Genomic DNA, 23,002 nt, shown 5'->3' on the forward strand with positions numbered 1-23,002 from the left:
TCAAAGACACCGCTGCATTTTATCTTCAAACGTGGTGCTCTTCGCATATACATGTCCCAAATACTCGGGAAATTTGCTTGTGATGTGCCAAAGACAAAACCGATGTCGTGTATTAGGAAATACTTTGGCAACAGCTGCTGTCATAGCTCTATCTTGATCCGTGATTATAGAAATCGGGTGACGCCCACCCATAGCCCCAAGCCACGTCTTGAACAACCACAAAAAACTTTCTTCTGTCTCATCAAGAAGCAAAGCACAACCAAATTGAATAGATTGAAGATGGTTATTAATTCCAGTGAAGGGCCCAAAAGGCATCTCATATTGATTTTTCCTGTAGGTGGTATCGAAACAAACAACATCTCCAAAATGTTGGTACTGAGCACGTGATCGCCCATCCACCCAAAAAAAATTCACCCCCTTACCCGTGGTATCATACTCTATGGCATAAAAAAATTGGGGTTTTTCTACTTTCTTTTTTTGAAAATATACATAAGCTGTACTTGCATCATTTTCCTTCGGTATTTTGTACTTCTTCCATTTGGAGTTCAAGTGATTGTAACAATCTCTGCCACTATACCCCATCGCCTCTCCACCAAGAAGTGCAGGAATTCTTCCTATGGGTAAGTTTAGATCATCAAACCTCTCTACCAAAATCTTAGCCGCTTTAGGCATAGTTTTCACTGTTCTCAATTTCAACCTCTTGTTAGGAGTGACCATCTTGTGGCTGTGGGTATCATCAAAATATTTCACCATCCATGACTTATCATCTTGCTTGACTACTCTCATTCGTGCTTTGCATTCACATCTAATTGTTGAAGTGCTTATTCTTTTCACTTTACTCTCCGAGTTGTCTTATACCCTGTCACGCTTTCCTTCTCGGGTACAAACCATATCACAAACTATCACCTCATCATCATTACGGTCTTTGGATCTTTTTGGGTACTACGAACACAAGCTGAGAAACCATTTTGTTTACCATACTCCAAATAATATGATTTTGCTTTCTCTAGACTTTGATAACTCATCCCCACTTTTGGTACAACCAATTTCTCTAACATTTCATTTGGAGTTTCAACGGATAAAGAAGGAAATTCATTGTTGGGAACTACTCCATCATTATACAAGATCATTTCCTCCACTTCTTCACCAGGAGAGAAGTCTGTGACCTCCACTTCCTCGTCCATTATGAACAAATCAATAATGAAAAATATAAAAAAAATACAAATTAATAAAATTCAGCTGCAATAAAAAATGTCGGACAACGAAATATAAATGTAATATGTAATTCAATTAAGCACGCTTGAGTGCATTTAGAAAAATTAAATTGAAAACCTAATAAAAAAAAATCAACATGAAAATAAATTTTTAGGCGGGAAAACGTGGTTGCATTGTGAACCAGCAAAATAGTTTTTTTTTTTTATGGTATGAAACATAGAACCAATTTGATTGCAGCTCTACAACTTCCTTAGGGATTCTAATTTCCGATGCCACTAATCTAGTCTAGTTGTACAAAAAGCTTTAAGAAAAACTCACCTCTGATTTGGTATTTCTTAGTTATAAGTAAAGCACGAACTTTTGGGGGAATGAAGACTTGGTGGCGACGAAGAAAATGAGTAAGAGATGGTGGAGCAGACGTTGGCATCGTATTAAGAAGATGGAGTTAGTGCTCCTCCTTCTTTTGCTCCAGAGAAGAGGCACATTCTGGAGTTGGGAAGGCGAAGTGGTTGTGTGAGTTTTTTTTCTAGTTGCCTAAAAGGAAGTTTGGAAAGACGAAAATACCCCTGCTTATAATTACCTTAATATTTTGAACAGATCCATGCGTTGGATAGTTCACAATTGGACGATCAGGATTTGGCGTTAGATTGGAGTCACAATAGATGGAGTTCGTTTAACCAGCCCCAAAAAATATTGTTATCTGATTTCGCCAAAATTTAGGGTGTGACAAGTAGATGTTAACTCTTTTGAAAGATCTACTTCCACACAAAATCTTGCTACATGAAGATGAGACAATGTTAACGTGGGTTGGTCAATACTGAGATACTTACCAACCATCGAAGCAATTGGAATCAACATAACTAGGTTAAAAAAAATGATAGGGAAGATCATAAAGTTCAACCCACACAAGAACTATTTTCGAAAGGAGGGTTTAACCGCCTAAACTTGGAAAGTGTGTTCATCTGTTTCTCTTCCTCAGCTTCCTGTCTTTGATTTTTTGGCTGTTGAACGAAGGCTTGAGCCTGTTGCACTAGTTGTGCTTGTTGCTGAACAATAGTAGTCTGTTGTTGTTGCAAATTCTTAGCCATGCCACATATTGTGTGCATCATAGTAGCAAAGTCATCACCTTGGTTCTAACCCATGGCCTGGTTAGAAATAGACCCCATGGCTCGAACACGTTCACGTCCACGTCCTCAACCTATCGCTAAGGAAGTATAGTCAACACGACTACAGTCTCTCACCATATTCCTATAAGACAAAAAAGAAACGCACCCATTAACGCTCCCATAAACTAGATTGACATAACTCATTAAATTCCTCAAGACAAAATTCATTTTCACTTTTACACGAGATTCACTAAAATATTTGGCACCAAACTCCATAAACTATCCAATCCCTAAAAGCATCTAAAGCCTTTGCTCTTATACCAATTTGTAACACCCCGGATGTAACACCCGTATTTAAAAGACGTATTTATTTATTTATTAATTAATTAAATTATTTATTTAAAAATTGGCTGGATTGGATTTGGGATACGCGGGCCTGATTTCTGGGCCCGAGTCTGTGTTGGGCTTGGGTTTTAGACCCAAGTATATAAACACATTGTTCTAGAGAATAGGGTTCTGGAAGAATAAAAAATATTAAAAATAGAGGCAGAGCTAAAAACCCGTTTGCTGGAGCGTTGGAGCGCGATGACTCGGACTCGGAGGAATTTCGTCGAACTGTTCATTAATGTGAGTAGTTATGTTGTTATTTTTTTCATGGAACATATATTTTAGTTTTACGGGTATACAGACATTTTTGTTGGTCAAATATTTCCGTCCATTGTTACTGTTCATTCTCTGGTTATTTTCATTCTCTGGTTATTTTCGGCGTAGTGTGGTATCATTAGATTAAACTCTGTTGAGACTCGGAAACTTGACATTTCACTGTCGAAGCTGATGGGCGTTAATGGCGTCAGCCTCACAGTCAGCCTCACAAAAGTCGTCCAGCATAGTTTTAACTCTTTGTTTTGTGTGGGTTTTAAACTCCTATTGTTATGTAGTGTTGGGTATATTGTATTGAATGTGGATTGTTGATGTGATGATTGGGTGAGGTCGGGTTTGAATTTTGTGGAGGCTGTCGAAGGTGGAAACAGTTTTATGGCGTCGTCTGCCTTATGTGGGTTGAACTCAGTTTGATTTAAGCTTAGTTGTTATTGGGGAAGTGTGAGGGTTGAGTGGGGGCTTGACAGAGGTGCGGTTGAAGCTTGGGTGACCATTAATGGTGGCCGAAAATTGTAGATCTAGGTTGAGAAGAGTTTTGATTTACTAATATTTGTGGTTTTCGTTTTCATTAAAGTTGTATGGGTTGGTATGGGGATCGAAACCGATTGGTCAAAATGGGTGGTCGATCGGAATTGGTGGTGGCCGGTTTTGGTGGTGGTTGTTGGAGAAGATGACACTGTTCATCTCTTGGGCCTTAGGTGATTGTTGGGCCGAAATGTTTAATTGCTTGGTTGGGCCCAAAAATCTATTTTAGTTTGGGCCGGTTTTTATGTTAAGTTTTGGGCCAGTTCTTTTTGGTTTTGTTTGGGCCCTTTTCTATTTGTTTTGTTTAATTTATGGACCAGTTTAATCTAAAGTTTTGGGGGGGTTTCAGTTCAATTTTGGACCGAACCACTTAACTTTTGGGCGGTTTCTAATATTGTTGGGGCGACCCATAGGACTTAATATAGATCCCAATTGGGTCAGGTGGAATAAATGAGTTGGTTTTAGACTTTCGGGTTCTAAGGTTTGGGCTTGGCCAGTTGGGTCCGAACCATTACCTTAGCCATGAGCCATACACTTTGACTTTAGCCATGAACTATGGCTATGACCCTGAACCTGTCGAACATGGAAACGACAGTTTGACTTTGACAATGACAGTTTGACTTCGACCATGACATGTTGATTTTGACTTTGACCATGATGTGATGACTTTGACCATGATGGGTTAACTTTGACTTTGACCATGATGTGTTGATTTTGACCATGATGTGTTGACTTTGACTTTGACCATTGACCATTGACCGTTGACTTTAACCATGATGGGTTGCCTTTGACTTTGACCATGATGGGTTGACGTTGACTTTGACCATGATGGGTTGACTTTGACTTTGACCATGATGTGTTGACTTTGACCATGATGTGTTGACTTTGACCATTGACCATGATGGGTTGACTTTGACCATGATGTGTTGACTTTGACCATGACGTGTTGACCGTTGACTTTGACCTTTGACCTTTGACTGTTGACTTTTTCCAGTTTTTCATATATTTAAGAATATGGACAAATATAATAATAAAATATTGTCGAACATTATATAAATTTGGTTGTCATTTATCTAATTAAGATTTGACGTGGATATTGTGAACTATGTAATATGTGGGATATATATGTTGAATGCAATAGTTTTGGAGACATAGATTTATATAAACGCTCCATTATTATATATGTGAGATGCTACTATGAGGTAGTATAGTATTTGTGAATATTTCCCACGGGATTGTGGCATAGTACAATAATATATTGGCACGTGAAATAATAAAAGTGGTTATGTGAAATAATTGAGATATGTCTAAATATTGTGGCTTAGTGCAATAAGGTAATTGACCTGCACGTGATATAGTGGAATTTTATTATGAGTCATTAATGTATGACACTTGAATAAACTACGAATCGAAAATCCTAGAACCTAGCTACCACAACTCATGTGATTGGCCTTACGGGCGTTTGAGTTAATCCAATAAGCGCCCGGGAAGTAAGTAATGATTGGCCTTCCCGGCGTTTGATTAATCCGAATGGCCTTCGGCGTAAGTAATGTGATTGGCCCTTCCGCGTTTGAGTTAATTTGAATGGCCTTCGGGCGTAAGTAATGTGATTGGCCCTCCTGGCGTTTCAGTAAAGCTGAATGGCCCTCCTGGCGTAGCCGAATAGTGGCTTGATTATTCCGTTCGCAATATAGAACGAGATCGCTAATATTTTATGCCAAATAGTGGCGATTTACATATATTTGGCTTCCGTGTGAGGATTTACGGTGTCGCGGCATCCCATTTGGTGGTGGTTACGCCACGGAGTGGTTCATTATGTAAGGGGAGGCATGTGGATGTACATGTTCGGCGTTGGGTAGCGATTGTGGTAGCCAGGGAAACTAGGTAAGACATAGATACGACGTGATTTTAGGGACACGCAAAGAAAGCATTAAATAATATAATTATGGTAATGTGTTGGTTAATGATGTATCTTTAGATAGAGGATTGTATATGCTTGGCTGGTTATAGTTTAGTTAGAACCTAAAGCGCCTCGTGGAGGAACTAAATGCCTTTTTATTATGCGTATGGTATGTTGTATTAGTTGTTGAAAGTTAAGGCGCCTCAGTGGAGGAACTACCTGCCTTAGTTATTGAACTTGAGGATGTTGTATTAGTCGTTGAAAGTTAAGGCGCCTCGATGGAGAAACTAACTGTCGTATGGATTTGTGTATATATATGTATAATTATATGTTGTATTTTAGAGCTACTCACACCAGTATTTTTATAATGCTGACCCGATTTGCATGTTTGCTTATCGGGTGTGTTCATTCAATGAATATAGTTGATAAGTTTTGATTGGGTTTAGTGTTGAAGAAGAGTGGTTCTTTGCTTGTGGTTTCGTTAAGCGTTGCAGATCTCGAGGATTTGTTTTGTTTTCCTTGAGGTGATATAGAATTTCAGTCTAGACAATGTTTTTGTATTTTCATTTGTAAATTTTATTAAAGAGTTATTGAAAGGAGAGTTGTAACCTAATCTTATTTGTGAATCTTTGTCATGAAGAAGACTTTTGTTTAAGTTAAAATTTTTATTGGTTTTTATTATCCGCATATTTTAACTGTTTATGGGTTTTTGGGAGTGGAGAGTGCGTCACACCTCGGAAATCGAAGAGTCGGGAACAAATAATGTTTTTCCGAATTCTGTCGAAATTCGGGGTGTGACACCGGATCTTAAAATATATCATTTAAGACCCAAGATGCACTATCCATAAAATAAAAAGACATGACATTTCACAAATAATATTCTCTAAGTCTAATTATTTAATCCAAATATCATAATTCAAATAATGACGGTTCAACATAACTTAAATTCCCAAAACATCGATATTACAACCCAAATAAACTCAAAATAAATAAAGTTTAGTTTTACAACCAAATATGAATGAAATCAATAGAGAAACCTACTACTATTCCTACTAAATCCAACTTTGAATTCCCGCTATCCACGAATCCCATGAGCGTAACGTGAAAGTGTACTAATCTGAAAAATAAAAGGGAGAAAAAGGGGGTGAGCTTCCAAGAAGCCCAATGAATCACTACAAAATAAACACTTGGATTGAAAGGATAACAATACATTGAAAGTGCTAATTTTCTTAAAACATATAATATGCAGAGACCATCCACTTAATTATATGAAATCCTTATTCTAAAAATGTGAACATGTCGACTTAACCGCTCGACAAACACGTTACTATTGGGTCAACTTTCACATCTGCTCAACCAAGCATTCCTTGATGTGTGCACTAACGTCAATAACACGTGGATCCAGTGTTCCTTTTGGGTCTTTCACCCTAGGGATATCAACACCCTTCTTAAGTTCCAAGTATAAACTCAATTCCAGGTCACATATCAAGAACTAATAAAACATTTACCCATGAATTTCCAAAGGAAATTCAAAGCCACATTCACACATTTTGTTAAACAACAACTTTGCATAAATTCCATGCATCCTTGTGAATGTATTAAAATATGGAAAATTAATCATAGTTATAAAAATATTCTCTTAGAAGTCGAAAATCGTATTTCCGGTATGACAATGAAATTGTATTATAAAGTCAGCAGTACTACAATTCCAAATAATTCTTTGAACATATATAGAAGTGATAGAAATAACATTCTTTCTAAGTAATTGAAAGTAGGAAAGGTGTAGAACTCACCTTGGCAATACTAGCAATAGATACTACAAAACCAGAAAGATGATTTCAAGAGTGCTTATATGTAGTACTGACAACTTGAGCAAATGAACTAGCCCTTCCAGTGAAATCTTCCACAAACAATCCTTGTGTATTATGCGTCAACACTAGAAATACTTTTCTAGCATCTATATATTTTTAAGTCAGATCAATATCAACCAAAACCCTTACTCACCATTAATTGATTATCTCCTATATTTTCTCTAACTAACACCCTGTATGCACGTGTTATAAGAAAATGAGGAAAACCTTAGTGGGTGACACGTGAGTGAAGTGTTGTCAAAGAGTTGAACTATTCTCAGGACTAAGAGTCTTAGTAACGTAGGAGACTTCAAAATTTAAACTTATAATACCCTTACACCAAGTCATAGTTTACTAACTTAGTTCCTGACCACATGTTCACCTCAAACAAGCAAGTCTTTGCCATTTTGGTTTCTCATCAAATAAACACAAGCAGTAAAATACAACCCATATATAATGAAATAATTAGTTTTTAGAAATGACTAATGCTAATACTAATAGAAGAATATGGTTAGTTCAAGGTATTACATACTACCCTCCTTAAAGGAAATTTCGCCCCAAAATTTTTACCTTGACTTGCGAAAAGAAACGGGTATTTAGATTGAATCTCCGACTCTAGCTCCCATGTAGCTTCCTGAACACCATGGTGCTGCCATAATATCTTAACCATCTTAATGGTTTTGGTCCGCAACACGTGTTCCTTGGTGTCAAGAATCCGAACAGGTTGTTCCACACACGACACATCCTCCTTAACAGACAAGTCCTGCCAATCCAAAATATGCGTAGGATCTGGCTCATATTCCCGAAGCATCGATACATGAAACACATTGTGTACATTAGAAAGTTGTCGGGGCAAGGCCAGACGATAAACAACCTCACCAACTTGCTGAAGAATCTCAAATGGCCCAATGAACCTTGGGAATAACTTTCCCTTCTTGCCAAATCTCATGAGACCCTTGCGAGGTGATACCTGCAGAAAGACATGATCTCCAACTTGAAATTCTAATGGCCTTCTATGGTTGTCATCATAGCTCTTCTGACGACTTTGAGCTATTCGTAATCTTTCCCGAATCAAATGGATCTTGTCAGTAGTTTCCTGTACAATTTCTGGTCCAAGCAAACTACACTCTCCTACTTCTGCCCAACATATAGGTGACCTACATGGCCTGCCATATAAAGCTTCAAATGATACGTGTCATACCAATACTAGATTGGTAGCTATTATTATAAGCAAATTCAGTAAGAGGCAAATGTTTCTCCCAATCACCTTTGAAATCTAGAATGCATGCCCGTAACATATCTTCCAAAATTTGGATAACTCGTTCTGATTGCCCATCATTTTGAGGATGATAGGCGATACTAAAATACAATTCAGTACCAAGAGCGTCTTGTAAACTCTTCCAAAAGCGAGAAGTGAATTTTGAACCCTATCCGATACAATTGAGACTGGAACACCATGTAAGCTTATTATCTCCCCTGCATAGAGTTTACTCAACTCAACCACTGTATGAGATTTTCTAATGGGAAGGAAATGTGTTGATTTTGTCAAACGATCGACATTTACCCAAACTGAATCATGGCCAAGCCTCGTCTTCGGTAAACCAGTAACAAAGTCCATGGTAATGTGTTCCCACTTCCGTTCAGCTACTGGCAATGGCTGTAATTGTCCTGCTGGTTTTTGATGCTCCGCCTTCACTTGTTGACATATGAGACACTTAGACACATTCCGCTATGTCCCGCTTCATGCCTGACCACCAAAACTGATTTCTCAAATCACGATACATTTTTGTGCCACCTGGATGTACCGTATACCTTGACCTGTGTGCTTCTACTAATACCTCTCCTTTAAGTTTTTCATTCATAGGGACAAATAATATGCCTCGAAACCTCAAGCCATTGTCTGTACCGACTGTCCAATCTTCGATTATTTCACCATTTGTCACTTTAGCACAAATTTCTAGCAACTTCTAATCATGTTTCTGGGCTTCATTAATCCTTTATATTATTGTTGGTTGAACAACAACACTATACAAAGTCACAGGAGTTTCCTTTCTCTGTACCACCAAGTCATAATCATCAAGAGCACGTATTAGCTTCCACCGATGTATAGCTAATTGTGCTAGGTTCCCATAAGATTTTCTGCTCAATGCATCCGCAACTTTGTTAGCCTTCCCAGGATGATATTGTACGTAGTGTGAAATCATAATCTTTTATATATTCATTCCACCGCCTTTGTCTCAAATTCAAGTACTTTTGAGTGAAAATATATTTGAGACTCTTATTATCAGAGTAAACCTCAAAATTTTCTCCATACAAATAATGCCTCCATATCTTCAAAGCAAAAACAACAGCTGCTAGCTCCAAGTCCTGGATTTTTAGTTGTCTCGACGCATAAGCCACCACCTTATCTTCTTGCCTTAACACACAACCCAAACCATTAAGTGAAGCGTCACAATAAATGATATAACCCATTCCACTAACTGGAACAATAAGAATAGGAGCTGTAGTTAACCGACGTTTCAATTCTTCAAAAAAAAATTCACATTCTTCGTTCCATTCAAACTTCACATCCTTCTTTGTTAACTGTGTCACTGGTGTGGCAAGTTTAGAGAACCATTCTACAAATCGCCTATAATATCTTGCAAGCCCCAAAGAGCTTCAAATTTCAATTGCATTAATATTCTTAGGCCTCTCCCAATTCTTTATTGCTTCTATCTTAGATGGGTTGACAGACACGCCATCTTCAGATACAACGTGGCCTAAGAATTTCACTTCGGACATCCAAAATTCACATTTTGCGTCCTTCGCATACAACTTATGTTCTCTAAGAATTTGCAATACTATTCTTAGATGTCATTCATGGTCTTCCTCAGTTTTAGAGTAAATGAAAATATCATCCACAAAGACCACTACAAATTGATCTAGATAAGGCTTGAACACTCTATTAATCATGGTCCATAAATGTTGCTGGTGCATTCGTCAAGCCAAGTGGCATCACTAAAAATTCATAGTGCCCATACCGAATATGAAAAGTTGTTTTCTATATGTCTCCCTCCCGAACCCTTAGCTGAAAATATCCGGATCTCAAGTCAAACTTAGTAAAAAATTTAGCACCTCTTAGCTGATCAAACAAGTCATCAATGCAAGGTAACGGATATTTATTTTTCACGGTTCCCCAAGAAGACGGAAAGTAACCTTCTTCTTATAACAATCTACTATTGCATGGTAAGAAGCTAACCAATCCATTCCAAACAAAACATCAAATCATGCATATCAAGGAGAATCAGATCTACTAATAGTTCTTGATCTCCAATTCTAACAACACAAGCATGACACACTGATAGAAAATTAGTCAGTCTAAATTAATAGACTAATCTAACCCTAATTAAAACCGCAGTTTACGGCCTATCGTTGAAAATAGTTGCGTAAAGCGAATTCGATCCCACGGGGATTGCTACTTCGGACAAACGAGTGCTAAAATATTACCTAACCTAATTCGACAATGTTGTTTTATAGAAATTTGGAATTTACTTCTACTAAAATTAACTAATTACTACGAAGGAAATAAATTAATTTGAGAAATTCAATAGAGAGAATTCTAGGACTATTGAATCCACCGTAGACTTCTGTGTATATTTCTAAGAGTAATTTTAATGTTCCAGATTTATCTGAGTATACGAGGGAAAAGTAACCCTTGCTTTCTCGAGGATATGATCGTGATAATCTTAACTAAACATGTATCTTCTAAAAGTTCAGCACTAATGATCAAATTTAAAAGATTACTCGTCTTTTTACGGCACGAGTAATATCTAAACTCGGTACAAACAGTTAAAACAGACTTAATCAATAGCAACGAATATCGAACTATATTGCATGCATGACATACTATATGAAAGATAAATTCTTGCTATCAAATCACGAACTTAGAAGAATATAACAATATTAAACCAACTGGAAATCATCGAAATTAATCCCAAAGAAACACAAACATTAGCCTAAGGCTTCATCTGTCCTAGACTTTAGTTTAGTTTGTACATAATAATGAATGGAAAAACGAAATCAAAAAGAAGAATTAATCATTGCAAAACCGTAGTCCAGCAGCGGTGTCGTCTTCTCCACTTCGTCTGGTGCTCTCCAAAGATCTGGTGTTCTGTCTTATGTGTTCTGGAGCCCCCCTCTGTTCTGTTTCTCTCTTCTATATATAATGGATTCCCTCGAGAGTTTGAGTTGAATTAGAAGTATCTAATTCGGTCGAGTTCGCGTGAAATTAGGGATTGGATTGCAAACCCAAATATCGACACCGCTCCGCCTCTTAGTAATTGGATAATGTTTTTCTCTAAAAGATAAACGGAATTAGAAATAAGGGTTTAAACCCATGGGATGATTAGATGGTGCAGCTTTCGGTCGGTTGGGATATTTGATTGGTTCGATTTGGTCGCGGGAATTGAGGGATGGGTTTTTCTGTTCGTGCGAATTGGAAACTGGAGAAGGAGCTAAGGACTGCTACGGTACATTAAGCCGGATGGGGAATGGTGTGGCCCTTAGTGGGTATGGGATTTTGAGTAAAAAGGCATACCGAAATTCAAAGCTTGATGGGTGCGGTTTTTATAACACCTTTATTGATTCCATCCCACATGGCCGGTCTAGGAGAAAGAAATTCAAGGGTAAAAATAAACCTTGTGATACGAGGTTTAAAATATAGGTAAGGTTACCTTGTGATACGAGGTTTAATAAGGTTTAAGAAAAGTTGGCCCATAGCTTGCAAGTTTGTATTCTTCACGTGCATTTTACCAATATTCATATCCATAGTCTCTGGCCTTGTTTTCTACTGATGATCAGGTGCTAAGGTACCAAGTCCAAATCAATAACGCCTCAATTCTCATTAGCGCATTACATAAAACGGTATATTCCTAATATATCAGGCCTCCATTGAAGCCCGAACAACTAGCGGATCAATCTAACCACAAGTTAAGCACAATAATATCCCGGAATCTCGATAGTTTAGGTTTTAATCAATAACTCCAATTCTGTAAAACCACCAAAAAATACACTAACTACATCAAGCGAATAATAAATTAAGCGAACTAACTAATATAAAATTGAGTAAATATATAACATTTATAAACTTTATCAAAAATACCCCAAACTTACATTTTGCTAGTCCTCGAGCAAAACTAAACTAATAACAAAAACAAAAATTCTAACTCACTTTCGTAGGAATCACGATTACACTTAGCATGTGTAACAAGCCGTTAAACCTCTAGGTTACCCCTAGTGGACGAGTTTAGTCTCGTGAGGGTTTTCAGAAATGGTACCCACAAACATTAACATAGTATATAACAAATGGTGATATAATTTTCTCAGAGATAAAAATTTTTTCGCCCACTACTAAACAAGTTCAAAAATCAGCAATTGTCACAGTTTACATCATCATTACCAAGACTCATCACTACTTCCAAAGATAGAAATCATTGATTACTACTCCAAAGCAGTGCGTGTGTGTGTGTTTAGCCAAACTAATACAATCTCTTATCCAAGTAACGGAATTCCTAACTTACTATCCAAAGAATATATCAACCTCAATCCTCACCATTCATACACTCACAAGAAAGTCTCTCTTAGATAAGTTTTCAATTTTACCTCTGTATGCAGGGAAATGAGTAAAATAATAGAACATCCCACATATTTAGCCAAAAAGACGGACTTGTGAAATTTCAAAAACAAATTAGTCTCATGGAAAGAACATCAATCACATGCGAAGTGTCGGGTCCTTCACTTTAGCATCCTCTCACCTATTCTACACTTCATATCATACTTTTGTGATAAGTCTGGGTATTAAGACGGGGCTTAGGATAGGTTGACAAGAAAATGGTAAAAAGGAATCAAAAATTTCTGAGAATCAACTAAAGACCATTTTGTACTTGACCTTCATGGAAAATTTCTTCACTTTGTAGATCACATTACTTGACTTTCTTTCACTTTTTTTTTTTTTTTTTTTTTTTTTTTTTTTTTTTTTTTTATTGATTGACTCACTTTGAGCAAAAGGAATGATTTTCTTCATTTGATTTTGGTAAATTTTCCTTCGAATCTTCTTTCTTCTAGCTTTCTCCTTAGTCTTTTAGAAATTCTCGAGAAATATGGGTAAAGGCCAATAATATGGGTTTACACTCCATATCCGGAGTCAGGTTAAGTATAGTTGGTTTGAGAAGAAAAGGCTTAATATATAAGGCTCAAAAGGGTTAACATGATGATCTTACTAGGTGGTATAGATAAAGGCTAATTGGTTCACTACTTGACTTATCGGTATGATATTCCGCGAATAGACTACAAGACCTAATGGCTATCTCCCAGTTGATGTCACCATTGATCGACCAAAATAAGAAAAATGAGACCATACAACGAATTTAAGCACAAAAAAATGATTGAGTCAACTTGGACTCAGAATTTACGTAAAAACTCTCCAAGAAATTCAAAGGCTCAAGTCTCACGGGTTAAGTCTCTACATTTCTCTTCTAGTTCACTAGGAGATTAAATTACTCTTCAATTTGACATGTATCAGGTGGCTAATAGTGCATATTCCACTTTGGCTTAGACTTTCATCAACAAAATCTATTTCTAGAGGTAGAAAATAGTCTAAAAGCAACAATGGCTTCAAAAGTGACTCTTAACTTCATAGATTCCTTGAAAATCAGTGGCTTTAGAAATCATTTTTTTTTTTTTTTTTTTTTTTTTTCAATTTCTCGTCATAGAAAATCACCATTAATCATACCATGTTAGACATATTTATTTTTTTTGCTTAACAAACATTTTGTTCCCACCCCCAAACTTCTTATAGACATTGTCCTCAATGTTAACATAGATACGGAATTTAAAAGATAACAACATAGACAAGTAAAAGTATATAAGGAAAGAGGTTACCAAGAGCTTCCAAAAACGAAAAATAATATCTTTGATTCACCTGTAGAAATTAGTACCTCACAAAAGATATAACAATGATAATATAAAAGAGGAACCAAGTTACTACAATGACTAAAATGTGTCACGTGTCTCACCCCATAGAGTTACACGTCTCCAAAAAGGCAGAGAAAAGGTGCTAGAGTGGAATGCATGATACACGTGCACAAAAGACTCAACAAAAATAAAACATGGGTTGCCTCCCATAAAAGCTTACAGCTTAACGTCTCTAGCGGATCTAATGCTTCCAGACACCCAATTCTTAGATTAGCATTTTGTCTACCAACTAAACACAAAATGAACTCTCCAAAATTGAAAAAATTTCGACAGAGTCTCCTTTGTATTTTCGACATTTCATAAATACAAAACCTGTCATAACCTGAAAATCACAATAATATGTTTCTCATTGGTTAACCCAAATGGAGACTAGGGGCTGGAATGAAATATTTGGGAACAATACGAAGTGACTCTTACAAAAGAAAAGTAAAACCTAAAAACAACGAAAAACAAAACCTAAACTACTAAAGTACAAACATACTCATCAGATATCACTCAGATTATGACCTAATAATAATCAAATATTCCAATCTCAAGCAAAAGATCATGTGAAGTTCAATTTAACTCTGTCACCCCCAAACTTGTGCAAAACAACACTTAAACATACCATGTATCACCTAATAAGATATGCCAATGTAGTGCACTATAGGCTAACATGGGACAATGCACTTAACAAATAGTGAAAATGCCATGAGATCTTCGCAAATCTGACAATACTTTCAAGTCATCTTTTCTCACCCAAACGGTACGTACATTAGTTGGAAAGTGTCTAGGGTCTGTTTGTTTAAATCTTACATTTCTTTTCTTAGTATGAGTCATAGGTAGACTATAGGCAGATTCCAAAGAAGAGTTAGGAAGCGAATTAGATGTGACAAACTTACTAGGATGGTCATGAGGTGAAATACCTGATTGTGGAACTTGGTTCCTGAGTTACCCCGGGTTTACACTAGTATTAGATTTATACCAAAACTGAAATGCTCGTTTTCTAACCTGACAGTGATACTTAATATGCCCTTCACCACCACAATAATAACAAACAACAAGAGGCCTAGGACGTTCAATATGAGTAGTGGAAGGGGCAGTAGTTGAGACACGTTCTAAAGAAGATGGAGCTGACTTAGAACAAGTAATAAGACTATCGTGATCACTGGAACACTCCCCAACACTTGGGATTGTATCCAAAATTTCAACATCATTACACAGGTTTGGAAATGTCATATTCGAGTCGAAATTCTTCTTTAAAAGATCAAAATCAGTTTCAATACATTTTTGCCTTTCCTTGATCATGTCAAACTCACGTTCCAAAGATTTATTCTTATCACTAAGAGTTTCATTATCCGCTTTCAATTTATTAGCAATATGCATAAACTCATTAGCTTTGGAACTCAAAACAATGTTTTCACTCTCAAGAGATAGCATCCTGTCAGACAACTTCTCATTTTCCTCAAGTAATTTTTTTTTTTCTCTATTGACTCATTATCGCGAATAGGAAGGAAAACCCAAAACAGCATCTCCTTTAAATCGGACTTGGATCGAAACCGAAACTCTTTCGATCGACTTCGAATTCTATTCGAAATCAAACACTGCTAAAACCGTAACCTCTATATATACAAGTAAAAACCAAAGAAAACTCGCTACACAACACAGCAGAATTAAGAACGGGCAGAAAAGTGGAGGAGGATTGGAGACGCACGGAAACCGAGAACGAGACGAAGGGAGGCCAAGGAGACTTTCACTGTCGACATGAGTTTCCTAACCTTTTCTTTACTTTCAGTTCCATTATTATGACTTGCTAAATTATTTAGCTAGGGCTAAGATGAAGCCCTAACCTTTGATGTAATTATTTTGAGATTGGGTTTTATGGTTATAATAATAATTAACTGTCAATCTTCTTTCGTTACATTCTCGATCAATAGTTGTTATATTCTTGCACCTTGTATGTCAAGCATCCTAGGTAGTGTGAACTGATTAACTATTAATCATAGCCTGATATCTATTGTCAATATCAAATTTAGATATTAGTTGTGCGTTAAAAGACAATTAATCTTTTAAGTTCGATCTCTAGTCTTTGAATTTCGGAAGATGCTTTTATGTAATTGTTTTGTCACGATAACATCTTCGGGTAAACACCGAATTCTCATTCGAGTGTTTCTCGTATTAAACTGAAACATTGAACCCCAGTCCTAAAATATTTATTGAAAAGTCTAGAGTGGATTCTGAAGTCCTAGTTCCTCTCCAATCATCTGAACCAAATTCTTTAGTTAATTGCTTTCATAGAAATTAGTTAAATTAAATAGTTTTAGATAATAGTGAATTCCAAACTTTCTCTAAACCACCATTGTTCGCATTAGGATAAATAATCAGTTAGTATTCAATTGTCCTGAGTAGCAATCCCTGTGGGATCGACCCGTTCGCCGCAACTATATTCAACGATAGCTGTGCGCTTGCGGTATAATTAGGATTAGATTAGTCTATTAATTTAGACTGACTAATAATCCTTAGTAACTTTCTCATGAAAGTCATTCACTACAACAACACAGCTAGGGTCAAAACATGGAGTGGAAGTACTAGAGAGAGGGACGATGGAATTAGGACATGAAGAGTTAACTTCAAGAGTACTATCAAGAGAGAGTTCATCAGATAGAGTATGCACTACCACTTTTAGTACATCATCATCATCACTATCAGACAACCAAAAATCATCATCCAAAATCGAACTAGTGTCATTATTAGTGCTTAATTGTTTGCTAGCAGTTTCGACCACATTAACCTCATATATATTCTCTAACTCTCCAAGTTGTTTGCTCACATCAAAAACATTAAGCTCGACTGTCATATTACCAAAAGAAACTTTCATGACACCATTCCTACAATTTATAATGGCATTAGTGTATTTTAAATGGTCTACCAAGAATCACGGGAATATTTCCTTTAGAATTTTGGACGGGTTGAGTATCAAGAACCACAAAGTCCACTGGAAAATAAAATTTATCTACTTGAATCAAAACATCTTCAATAACACCACGAGGGATTTTAGCGGATCTATCGGCAAGTTGTAATGTTATTGGAGTGGACTTAAGCTCTCCCAATCCTAATTGCATATACACGAATAAGGGGAGTAAATTCACACTCGCTCCCAAATCAACTAAAGCTTGCTCTATCCTATGACTTCCTATAACACATGAAATGGTGGGACAACCTGGATCTTTAAACTTAGGTGGAGTTTTGTATTGAATGATTGAGCTTACTTGCTCTGTAAGAAAAGCTCTCTTCTGCACATGCATCTTACGTTTCACAGTACACAAATCCTTTAAGAACTTGGCATAGGCAGGAACTTGCTTAATAGCCTCAAGAAATGGAATATTTATATGAACCTTTTTAAAAACATCCAAAATTTCATTAGATTGTATACCTTTCGTTGCTTGAACCAATCTTTGAGGAAAAGGAGCTTTTGGTATATAATGTGGCATAGGACTAGACTCTACAGGAATAGAAGGTTGCCTAGAAGCTTCACTAGCATGAGGACCACTAATATCACTCTCCTCACTTTCACGTTCACCCAAATCAGACCTAACCTCTACCATAGGCATCTCAACCTTATTATCAACATGTTTACCACTCCTAAGCGTAGTAATCGACTTTACTTGCTCATGGTGGTGCCCTTGGCTCAAGTTAGAGCCTATCTCATACTGACCCTTTGGATTAGCCACTGGCTGACTAGGAAACCTACCCTTGTCCCTTTCATTCAAAGTATTAGCAATTTGACCTATGGTGACTTCAATCTTCCTAATGGCTTGAGCATTATCTTGAGTAGCAAGTTGACTGGCTTGCATAAACTGTTGGGTTGTTGCCTGAAATTTCATGGTGTTTTGTGATAATTGAGCAATGGCTTCTTCTATAGGTGAAAGTTTAGGTGGTTGAGGTGCATACTGTGGTACTGGGTTTGAGTTACTAACTGGACCACCCTGATGTATACCCTTGGACCAAGATAGGTTGGGGTGGTTACGCCACCCAGGGTTATACGTATTAGAAAACGGATTATTGCCTGGCTTTTGGTGTGAATTAAAAGCATTAACTTGCGCATTGACGCCAGGGCAATTATCAATCACGTGATCAAGACTATCGCACAACAAACAACCAGGGGTCTCAACATTATTAACTTGAGCTGGAGATTTTGTCTCCTTTTCTACCTCAAGAGCCTCAACTCTTCTAACTAAGGCAGCTATTTTGGCATTCGAGTCAAAATCTTTATCAACGTGAAACATAACATTCTTTGTAGTACTACTAGCCACCTTCTTAGGCTCACGACTAGTTTCCCATTGTTGGACCTTTTCAGCAACGTCTTCTAAAAACGACCATGCATCATCCACAGTCTTATCACAGAAATCTCCAGTACTCATGGTCTCAATCATAGCCTTAGAGCTAAAATCAAGACCCTCATAGAGAATCTGTATAAGTCTACCCTTCTCTAGGCCATGGTTAGGACACTGCAAGAGCAGGTCCTTGAACCTCTCCATACACTTCCATAATGACTCTCCATCAGCTTGGCAAAAAGATGATAAATTTTTTCTAAAAGCAGTTGCCTTATGATTAGGGAAAAAATTCTTTAAGAACACAATGCATAATCTTTCCCATGTAGTTATGGAATTAGATGGAAGGGTGTGAAACCAACTTTCGCTTTCTCCTTAAGGGAAAAAGGGAATAACTTCAGCTTTATAGCCTCATCGCTAAACCTGTTGGAGTTTCACAAAGTCCACAAATATCTTCAAACTCTCCTTACATGAAGATATGGATCTTCCTCGTCTGTACCCCTAAACTTAGGAAGTAGCCCAAGTAGATTGGGCTTTAACTCGAAATTATTAGCATTGGTCGGTGGAGGAACGATGCAAGACGGTCGAGTTGTCCTAGTAGGATATATGAATTCCTTAATGGACCTAGGTACTTGGACAACAATGTCATTATTATTGTCAGCCATGTCAGCAAAAATTGATGTATTTCCGACAAAGGTTATAGGTATTTCTAACTCGGCAAGATTTCTAATCCTTTTATGAAGTGTCCGTTCAATTTCTGAATCAAACAGTGCTAACTCTGGATTATTGGATCGAGTCTCAATCATAAACCACTTCTAAAACCTAAGACTCTAATAAATGATGCAAACGATGCTCACACAAACAATACCAAACAAATATTTCAACCCAGATTGAATTTTAAATATTGTTTAATATATTTGCTCCTAAACCCAAATAACACGATTCCCAGTTCTTGTGCAAAAGCACCGTCACTCGATCCACGTGTCAAAAGAGTTTTCCTAGTGAGCGGGCTAAAACCTGTCCTAATGCAAGATGCCTAAGGCTGGTCAAAGGTGACTTAACCAATCCTAAATGCAAGAAACAATGAAACAAACAAAACACACGAAACAAACAAAATTCAACCCCACAAAGGAAAGAGACGTACCTCCGGCGTGAGCCTTCGAGGGCTACTTGCGACGCCGGGTGACGACAAGCAAGAAACTTCACAAAGTCCACAACAAAATCACGACTATCAACCTTGTAAGAAGAAATCTTTGCTTAACTATCTGCAAAAATAACTAAAATTAAACACGTAAACTACTTAATTAATATAACAGAAAAAAACTTAAACTACTTAATCACGATAAATAAGACTTTAAAACTCAATTGTGCCACTACAATCCCCGCAAAGCGGTAAAAAACTTGATAGAAAATTAGTCATCTCTAAATTAATAGACTAATCTAACCCTAATTAAACCGGAAAGCGCCTATCGTTGAAAATAGTTTGCGACAAGCGGTCGATCCCACGGGGATTGCTACCGGACAAACGAGTGCTAAAATATTACCTAACCTAATTCGACAATGTTGTTTTATAGAAATTTGGAATTTACTTCTACTAAAATTAACTAATTACTACGAAGGAAATAAATTAATTTGAGAAATTCAATAGAGAGAATTCTAGGACTATTGAATCCACCGTAGACTTCTGTTTATATTTCTAAGAGTAATTTTAATGTTCCAGATTTAATACGAGTAGCACGAGGGAAAAGTAACCCTTGCTTTCTCGAGGATATGATCGTGATAATCTTAACTAAACATGTATCTTCTAAAAGTTCAGCACTAATGATCAAATTTAAAAGATTACTCGTCTTTTTACGGCACGAGTAATATCTAAACTCGGTACAAACAGTTAAAACAGACTTAATCAATAGCGACGAATATCGAACTATATTGCATGCATGACATACTATATGAAAGATAAATTCTTGCTATCAAATCACGAACTTAGAAGAATATAACAATATTAAACCAACTGGAAATCATCGAAATTAATCCCAAAGAAACACAAACATTAGCCTAAGGCTTCATCCATCCTAGACTTTAGTTTATTTGTACATAATAATGAATGGAAAACGAAATCAAAAGAAGAATTAATCATTGCAAAACCCGTAGTCCGGCGGTGTCGTCTTCTCCACTTCGATGCGGTGCTCTCCAAAGATCCGGTGTTACGTCTTTATGTGTTATGGAGCCCCCCTCTGTTACGTTTCTCTCTTCTATATATAATGGATTCCCTCGAGAGTTTGAGTTGAATTAGAAGTATCTAATTCGGTCGAGGAGTTAAGTGTGAAATCCGGGATTGGATTGCAAACCCAAATATCGACCGCTCCGTCTCTTAGTAATTGGATAATGTTTTCTCTAAAAGATAAACGGAATTAGAAATAAGGGTTTAAACCCATGGATGATTAGATGGTGCAGCTTCGGTCGGTTGGGATATTTGATTGGTTCGATTTGGTCGCTGGAATTGAGGGATGGGTTTCTGTTCGTCGCGAAATGGAAACCGGAGAAGGAGCTAAGGACTGCTACGGTACATTAAGCGGATGGGGAATGGTGTGGCCCTTAGTGGGTATGGGATTTTTGAGTAAAAAGGCATACCGAAATTCAAAGCTTGATGGGTGCGGTTTTTATAACACCTTTATTGATTCCATCCCACATGGCGGTCTAGGAGAAAGAAATTCAAGGGTAAAAATAAACCTTGTGATACGAGGTTTAAAATATAGGTAAGGTTACCTTGTGATACGAGGTTTAATAAGGTTTAAGAAAAGTTGGCCCATAGCTTGCAAGTTTGTATTCTTCGCGTGCATTTACCAATATTCATATCCATAGTCTACGGCCTTGTTTCTCTACCGATGATCGGTGCTAAGGTACCAAGTCCAAATCAATAACGCCTCAATTCTCATTAGCGGAACCATAAGCGGTATATTCCCAATATCACGAGCCTCCATTGAAGCCCGAACAACTAAGCGCCCGGATCAATCTAACCACAAGTTAAGCACAATAATATCCCGGAATCTCGATAGTTTCAGCGGCAGTTTTAATCAATAACTCCAATTCTGTAAAACCACCAAAAATACACTAACTACATCAAACGAATAAATTAAACGAACTAACTAATATAAAATTGAGCGTAAATATATAACATTTATGCGCTTATCACACACCCAATCCGTGTCAACACTAACACCTATTGGAGTTGCCACAAATAAAACATACTCTAGTGGTTCAGCCTTTAACCCCAACATGGAAGCAAAACGACTCGAAACAAAAGAGTGTGTTGAACCAGGATAAAGTATCACATGTGCATGAGTATTATAAATAAAAAGGGTACCTTCAACAACTGCGTTCGAGACATTAGCATCACTAGACAATGCAAATACTCATCCCTGAGTTTTCGATCCATTGTTAAAATTGTTTCTGACCTGCTGCCTACCACGTGACTTTTGTTGCTGTTGTGGTACCTGCTATTTTTTCTCTCTGCTGCAAGAATGGGACAATTTCTCTTCATATGATTAGGATCACCACACTTGTAACATGCAAATGGAACATCTGACTTATTCCCAGAACTACTGCTATAGTTTTTCCCATTCCCATTATTGTTGTTATTATCATAAGAATTCCCATAAGTCCTTTGCTTCTTGTTTTGCACTAGATGCTGATTGTTAGAGTTCTGATTGGTAGTTTGCACTCGATTGATGTTCTTCTCCTTAATCTTCTGACTGTCTTCCATTTCTTGCTCTGCCAAAAGTGCCCATTCAATAATCTCTGTATAAGTACGGATCTTTAGTACTGCAAGCTTGCCTCGAATAGAAAGATTCAACCCGGCCTCTTTCAAACCTCTTTGCCTTCCATGCCTCGTCTGCCACTAGGTGAGTAGCAAACTGAGATAACTCTGCGAATCGTGCTTAATATTGTGCTACAGTCATCTTCCCTTGATAAATATTTTCAAACTCCATAGTCATCTTATCTTGGACAACCTTAAGGAAAAATCTTTCGAAAAAGAGAGCTTCAAACTGATCCTAAGTCATTTTAGCAACAACGTGAGATCTCATAACCATATCCCACCAAAAGTCAGCCTCTCCCTCAAGCATATAAGAAGCTAGTAATACCATTTGATTATCGTTTGCTTTTAAAGCTCCAAGTATTTTCTTAATTTGCTTAAGCCGCTTCTCAGCCACATGAGGATCTGGTTCACCCTTAAAAGACGGAGGGTTTAGCCACCTAAACTTGGTAAGTGTGTTCATCTATTTCTCTTCCTCGGTTTCCTGTCTTTGATTTTCTGGCTGTTGGATGAAGGCTTGAGCCTGCTGCACTAGTTGTGCTTGTTGTTGAACAATAGTAGTCTGCTGTTGTTGCAAATTCTTAGCAATGCCATGCATTGCGTTCATCATA

General features: G+C 37.2%; 1 protein-coding gene and 1 pseudogene across 1 annotated transcript; both read right to left on the reverse strand.

Annotated features, from left to right (window-relative positions):
* LOC147508081 (protein FAR1-RELATED SEQUENCE 5 pseudogene) lies at positions 1-786 on the reverse strand (annotated as a pseudogene).
* Positions 787-6,748: 5,962 nt separating this feature from the next.
* On the reverse strand, positions 6,749-8,874 carry LOC147508082 (uncharacterized). Its single transcript, XM_086596806.1, has 4 exons — positions 8,635-8,874; positions 7,827-8,226; positions 7,200-7,222; positions 6,749-6,898 (listed from the first exon to the last, which is right to left on the reverse strand). The coding sequence occupies exons 1-4, from the start codon at positions 8,872-8,874 to the stop codon at positions 6,749-6,751; spliced, it is 813 nt and encodes a 270-aa protein (XP_086452932.1).
* Between the last annotated feature and the right edge of the window lie 14,128 nt (positions 8,875-23,002).

This window comes from Coptis chinensis, chromosome 3 (genome assembly GCF_015680905.1).
Source record: "Coptis chinensis isolate HL-2020 chromosome 3, ASM1568090v1, whole genome shotgun sequence".
Classification (NCBI taxonomy): domain Eukaryota; kingdom Viridiplantae; phylum Streptophyta; class Magnoliopsida; order Ranunculales; family Ranunculaceae; genus Coptis; species Coptis chinensis.